The 7,667-nt window shown below is 34.7% G+C and overlaps 1 protein-coding gene across 1 annotated transcript; it reads right to left on the bottom strand.

The window, feature by feature from the left end:
• Nucleotides 1–1,893: 1,893 nt before the first annotated feature.
• On the bottom strand, nucleotides 1,894–5,169 carry LOC117123101 (histamine H2 receptor-like). Its single transcript, XM_033268936.1, has one exon. It carries the CDS (start codon nucleotides 4,017–4,019, stop codon nucleotides 2,916–2,918), a length of 1,104 nt encoding a protein of 367 aa, XP_033124827.1. The 5' UTR covers nucleotides 4,020–5,169; the 3' UTR covers nucleotides 1,894–2,915.
• Nucleotides 5,170–7,667: the final 2,498 nt, after the last annotated feature.

Genomic DNA, 7,667 nt, shown 5'->3' with positions numbered 1-7,667 from the left:
TTAATTATGTTTCTGTCACTAAAACAAATTGGAAAATGTGTATGACACTTGTAGGTGAAAGCGTGAAGGTGTTCATTGATTTGGGGTCAAAGGTCATTAAGGGGTTATTCTTATGTTTTTCTGTCAAAATTGTTGAATGCTACTTGTGGCAATCGATTGGGCCAATTTCAATCAAACTTGGTCAGTAGAACCAGTGACAACTTCACATGCTGTATTACAGCTTGGGGTCAAAGTCCCAAAAATAAATTATACTGTGTCATATAGGAGTCATTAAGGTTAAATTCGAAAAAATAATTATAGTCTACCTCTGTCACATATAACATACCACAGTTTAGTCCTTATTACATTTGCATCAATTGGTGTTCCTTTTATGGCCAAAATGGCAATAAGGATAATTTTTTATGGCAATATTTTAAAACTCTATTATTAGCGGCAAACTATTGGACCGTTTTCAATCAAACTTGGTCTGTGAACTAGTGACACTTACCATACACTGCGTGTTCACAGCTTGGTATCAAAGGTCACATAAGGTAAAGCCAATGGATAAAGGAGCACGCTCACCAAATTTCAAAGTTCAAATGTCAAAATTATTGAATTGAGCTGAAATTTACCAAGATCTGATCTGACTGGGTAAATGTTCTATTGAAAATAGTTTCTAGTAATGTTTATTTTTTAAAACATTAATATTTTCTAGTAGGCCTAGACTCAGATGGCTTTCAATGGAATTAAATTTGACAGTATGCTCCGTAAAACAGTTTAGTCTATATGATCTTAATTGGGAGATCATGTATTTACAACATCAGTACCGGCAAACAAAATGAGCATGATTGAATTATCTCAAAATCGACAAAAATATATCGTGCTTTAAAATGTCATTGCTTTCAACAATTCTGTTTTACATAGACTTTACCTTTTGGTAAAAAGAAGTTTATCAATCAAGTTCAATTTTAGCCGATCTGAAAACCGTCTGTAGGCGCAATACCTTGTCGCAATATTTTAAAAATGAACAACAAGCGTCGGCAAATGCCTGCCAGGAAGTTATCCCAGGCAAAATGCCTTGTGGAGGGAATAACGTGGCGGCAAAATTACCGAGTTATAGAAATCCAATATGTCAAACGTTAGTCGGTTAAACGTCCCATCACCAGCGACCCGTCACATGCTGTATAAGTGCACTCTCAAATTTTAAATGTTGAAGAAGAAGAATCTGCTAGTGTGTTAAAATAGTTGCCACAACCATGATTCAAACCCGAAACATTCTGCTGTCTATCGCCAACCCAATTGGGCAACTAGAGTTTCGTTGGGAATTCAAATCCGATTGGAAGCTGCTGACACATTACACTCCTTTGCACACGCGTAGACGAACATCACCAGTTCTTCAGATACTGCAAATAGCAGAGATCAATGAATATGATACCCCCTCATCTTAAGCATTTTAGAGACAACACAGGATCTCCGAAAATATGCTTTTTATAAAGTAAACATGATGTAACACTTAAAGAGATTCTCAACTGTCTTGCAGTAAGGCTATGATTACTTTTAGGCTTAAATTCTGAACTTAAATCCCAATCGGGATTTTGAACACAAGATTTCTTGATACTAATGTCACGAAACAACTGCACTACTATACTTTGTTATGAAGATCGAATCTGATTAAAAACAATTTATCTTTCACACTGTATGTATCTGTCTCTTATAAACATCTAGATGTGTATAAGAGACAGGTTTAGAGCAAAACAAGAAGGACACACAACCGTGCCCAGGAAGCCAGGATCTAGCAGCAGAAGAAGGGCATACAAATAGAAAGAATAGAACCACATAAAATAAACTCTAAACCGTGTTGCGGTAATGCTATTAATATATGTAAAAGCAGTACACGGGAAGTGGGGTCTAAAGTATGATCAGTGGCGATTTATTAATTGATTATTAAATACATTTGAACCAAAGAATATATTATATTAATTTGATAAAAGATTGTATAGGAACGAACGAATACCGTGGTACTACCATAATACGTCCACCACCACCACTAGGCCTACTGTACTGCTACTACTCCTCCTCCTACTCCCCCTACTCCTTCTACTGCTACTACTATACTACAGTACTACTTCTACAATACACAATTACTACTTCTACTACACACATTCGATATCATATGGTTTAGATATTACTAATTAATATCTACTTTAAACGCTTTCTTTAATAATTGTTTTAACCTGTATGCCAATTTTTTTTTATCATCATGTAATTGTTTTTGTACTATAGATGTAGTTTTAAAATATTTAATAAAATACCCGTGTATTTCAAAATTCCTTTATATTTTCAAAAACATAAAATTGTCCTGTATCTTGTATCCTGTTTCTCCATGCCAAAGCTAATTACCATGCGACATTCTATTCTATAATTTCAAAATATCATATTAATAGGCTCGCGAGTTCTCAGTATAATAAACAAGTTTAATTTCATTATACAGTACATTAGCACGCCCAATCAACCTTATTAAGCTTGTTTAATAATAGAGTGTATTAATATTTGATAGTATCGTTTTGACGTCGACTCAAGTTGTTCCGTCTTGCTGGTTGATAATAATGATTTTCTTTCATCATTTTGTGCAGATTACAAATTTTTCAAACGGTTACGAAGTATCATCGATGGTTTTGTGAAATATAACTCAACTTCATCTTTGGTATGTCAACAAAATACAATGATATTTAAAAAAAACAAACAAAAAAACAAAACAAACAAAAACTTAAACAAAATATGTTGTTTCAGACCGTTGGTATTAACAATTATTTGTTTCCAAAGGTGTCACAAAGCAACTATGTGTTAAAGGTCAAACGTGGCTGATATAATTGTTAATCAATACATTATGAGTTAGCATACTCATAATGCAAATATACCAGTGTTTTAACTCTGTTTCATACACATCTGTTGTTTCTAATAATGGTTGCGTTATTGACATGTTGACTTCCTTTCGTGTAAACTTCACATTCCGTTTCTGGCCCCGATTGAACTTTGATTGATGCTGGTGTTCTAAAAATTGTTGAATTCCTTTGATTTTCAGCTCTGGACCGCCTGGATATTGTATCTAAAAACGCTTCTCTGAAATGTGTGTTTGTTCCACAATATATAATGGGATTTAGCGTACTGTTAAAATACGTCAGCCAAAATAGCATAGAATACCATGGCTCACTTGGTTCCCAGTCAGTCAAACCAGAAAACGTGAAGTAAGACATGAACGGCAACCAGCAAACAACAAAGCACGTCATAACCATCGCAACCGTCAGACCAAGTCGGTTTTCTGGGTTCGATACTCTGCTCCCTTTCCACGTTTTAGAACTTTTTCTTACTACACGTGCAATCTTCACGTACATCCCGCACATTATGATCAATGGGAGGAAGAAAAACACGAGTCCATCTGTCATAGTGTAAACAATACCAGCCTCTAAAAAACATTCGTGTGGGTCTAGTTCCTCACTCCCTTTAACCTTATTCCAACCCAAGTGAATAGGCGGGAATGATATCAAAACGGAAGCTAACCAAACGGAAAAAATAATCAATTTCGTGCGTGTTTTGCTTAATTTGCTACGGTAAGAGAATGGGTAAAGAACTGCGATATATCGGTCCGAGGTAACCGCGACCAAATTCAGACACGAGGCGGTGCATAAGCATACGTCGCTCGACACAAACAGTTTGCAGGCTATTGTACCAAAATACCACTTACCACCCAGTAAGTTTGTTATACTCAACGGCATCACGATCACTCCGACTAGGGTATCGGCGATCGCCATTGAAGTTATAAACGCGTACGTCGGACGTGATCGGAATCGCTTCTGTCTCGTAAGTACGACAACAGCTAAAACATTTCCAACAATCGTAATCAAGGTGATGACGCACAATATACATCCTCCGACAAGTTTCCAGGTAGACAGTGTAAATTCTTCAGTGGCATCTTGACCCAATGTTAGCTGATTTTCCGGGGAAACAGTTACTATAGTTGAGTTGTACGAGATCGTCGACATTCTTGCGCTCTTACTAAAGAATCAAATGCATATACCTGTTATGTCTTTGTGGTCAGGATACTCATAATTTCAAACTGATCAGCTTTATATATTGTAATCCAATAACTTGATGTTTAGGACATCACATTGCAGTTAACCATCGTGTAAGTGTTCGATGTATACCGGCCTAATTGCAATATAACCTATATAAAGCACGGATTTGTTCACTAGAATATTTGGAAAGCTCCCTAACATAGTATAAGCCTATATCACTCTTGATGGGTTCGATCACGAAGGTTCGACCAAGTGTACTGCATTCTTCCGCACGTAGCGGCTGATAATTCAACGCAAAATTAATTGATGTGAGTTCCGCCCTCACGTGTATCAAGTCAATCAGTATATCGTCTGATCCTAGGAATTAGTGTTAGTTAGCAGTACATTACTCCAATAAAAATCGTTGTCAGTGATTCGGTCATAAATACGTCCATAAAAGTTTTTACGTTCTTGATGTTTTATCTCTTACATTTACAAATAAATCATATTCGGTTTTTCTTATCGAATAAATTGACGTTTTGGGACATTAATGGAGTTCTCTCGCGCACGACTTACTTACTTGTTAGGCCTACTTGTTACACTGCTGGTTGTTATTAGAACACTTTGCTATCATTAATTACAGTTGACATGATGCTGAGAGAGATCCATCTATTCATACATGTAATATTCACAGAGAGGAACAGAAAACAAATCACCGAAAAACAAAATGTTACCCGTAACCCCATCCTTTGTACTTGCGTGATGTGTTATTTGAGTGCACTCAGAGAGTGAGAGAATTTTGATTGCTACTTGCCAGATTGTTCCAGATTTTTGATAATATTATTTTTTTAAATTAATTTAAAATGGTATTGAAACGTATATTATTGTCTTCCACAATTTAATTGAAAAGTCATTTGTGACCCAAGCTCACAAACGGGCTTTAAACTCGCACTGCACTGTATTGAGAAACAAGCCTCAATACCCAGAATAGGGCGTAGAATGTGAATTTTGTGTGAATTGGGTTTTTCTGTAAGTATAACTATTAATGTTACTATTCCTGAAGTTTGAGTTTAAAATTACAACTGTAAGAGGTAAAATTTAGCCATTTTCGGATGGGAGCTAATAAAAAATAAATAGAAACCTGCCGAAAATAAAAGCATTTTTCTCAAAACTTGATTTAAGAAAGTTGATAAGATGACAATTATTCAAACGGTCATAACTTTGCTTCCAGACACCCGATTGAGTTCATTTAACTGTCATTTTAAAGTAAATGATATGTTCTATGCCATTATAACAAAAACTCATTTTGGCCTGAGGACGAGTTTACAGCCCGTTTGTGAGCTTGGGTCACATTTTGTAATTGTTCTCAAAAATATAACTAAAGCCCTGCCTAGACTATCAAAGGTTATTAAAAAAAATGTATGCCTATATACTATAATTTTGTGTTGCTTTCTAAAAAATACAACTTAGAATTAAATAAATTGATACATTTCTCTTTATGACATTAGAGAATTGATATAAATAGTACGACGGAAGTGCAGTGATTCTGCTCTTGCTTGGATTTGTGGTAGGGACATTACTTTAATTAAAAGAAGCATGTTGAAAAGAAATATTAATCACTTAAGAATGACGAACTGAAGCGGCATTACTCCTGTCCTTGCTCTTGAGAAGAGGAATTGCGAAAGAGTGAGTTTAGCTTAAATCGCTTTTATTAATTTGTGTTATTAATATAATAATAAAACCAGTTTAACTAGACATAACCACGTTAGCTTGCTAAAAATAATAAATTCATGTATGAAATAACTATTTCTATTATAATTTTCATTATTCAATGAAAAGTGTCACGTTTTTAATTTTCAAATTATTAGTTTTCAACATTTTAAGTATTTAATTTCGTTGCATATTTCTCCATTCTGGCATCTTTATACACGCTTTGTTGTGTTAATTTTGCCCATTTATATTTAACAATAGGCCTATATTTATTATTTCTATTATACTTAAATAAGAGATAAAAGAATGATTGGTTAATTGATTGATTTATTGATTTAAGTTAGCTTACCTATAATAATCTAGCCTCTTCTAGTGTAGATAGTTAAATTTTAATTACACAGTATAATCTCCCTGGCCAGCCCATCAATTTCCAGGATTTCATTGCCATTTCCTTTTCCATTAGCTTAAGCCCTGCCTACGTCTGTTTTAATTAGCAGGCTAAAGTACTTTTTTGATGTTAATGTTGGAAATGGTAATGCATCACTTGCCTGTTAAATAAGATGTAGAACTTGGAATAAGTTAGATGCCCTAAAATACTACTTATTTTCAGTATAATTCTATGGCTGAAATATCCGCCTTCTAATTTGCATATTGAAACTTTCTGTACCAACACTTGAGGGCGTACTGCTCAAGCAGACGAACAGAACACATTTCGAGTGGCCAGAATTATATAGGCCTAAGTGCGGACATAAACAATTATGAAGACCAGAATTCTTGTATTTTACAGAGTGAAAAATATTGAGAATAATTTCTGTGTAGTCAAAATAAATTCCACGTGAACTTTTCGTTATTCTTATTATCGCATTATTAAGTTATCCACACAAAATACACAGAATTAATTCTCGGAATAATATACAGAGATAAAAATCCTGCACATAATTTATTTGAAGGATTGTAGCCACAGAACCTTTTAAAAAATAAAATAACAAATGTCGTGCCGTACAAAGTAAATTCCATGCCGCCCTGATTTTAAGATGGTATGTGAATGGTGTGGAATTCAAGTATACACCAGGAAGTGCTCGTTATAATTCATAATGAAAGGTTTTACCTTTGAAAATGTGTAATCCTGAAAAATGTCAATCAAAAAATAAAATAAACACTTAAAATAATAATAATTGACCTTTCCGGAATGTCAATCAAACTTAACAACTGACCAATTAGATCAAAGCCATGGATACGTGCGTGTCCTACAAACACACGTGTTATCCCACAAACGCACGTGTTCAATTTTACGTACATATACACTATGATTATGTGGGACCTTAGCAACAATATCCAAGGGGCGGGGTTTAGCGGAAGATCCATAGTGATGATTCGTCACTTATCTCGTTGTTTACAAAATAATTTCTTGTAGGAGAGGGCGCACTACAGGTAGTCAGCTACAACTTGTTTATTCCCACGGATTCCAATACTATCGCAGTGTCAACATGCTTGGCTTGGCTTAGCTTGGCTGAACCATTCCTCCATGGCTGAACTACATATTAATTAAACAGCAGTTTCATCTAAGTTTTTCAGTTGAAAATACTCATCTGAGGCCGGATTTATCAAACTAGAAATCAGCTTAAATTCATCTTAAGTCCATTTTTTACTTAAGTGAAATTTATCAATATTGATTTAACTTAAAACTTGCTTAAACTTTGAGTTGATTTTATGCATGAAACATCTAAGAGGATTTTTAAACTAAGATTCTGCTAAGATGGTTTGATAAATCAGCTCAAGATATTTGCTTAGGGACATCCAAACTTTTTCGACTTAAGACATTTTGCTAAGCTGAGATTGATAAATCACGGGCCAGGCTTGTACGAAATGAGATATGAAATAAGAAATGAAATGAAATTGTATGAAAATGAGGTCATTTCAAGTTAC

This window comes from Anneissia japonica, unplaced genomic scaffold (assembly GCF_011630105.1).
Source record: "Anneissia japonica isolate Jap-2015-1 unplaced genomic scaffold, ASM1163010v1 scaffold288292_len1863012_cov191, whole genome shotgun sequence".
Taxonomy (NCBI): domain Eukaryota; kingdom Metazoa; phylum Echinodermata; class Crinoidea; order Comatulida; family Comatulidae; genus Anneissia; species Anneissia japonica.
Note: the sequence above shows the minus strand (reverse complement) of the source record. Positions and strands in the feature narration are given on the sequence as shown.

Excerpts from the sequence above, each read along its gene's own strand:
- LOC117123101 (XM_033268936.1), bottom strand. The coding sequence starts at position 4,019 with ATGTCGACGATCTCGTACAACTCAACTATAGTAACTGTTTCCCCGGAA.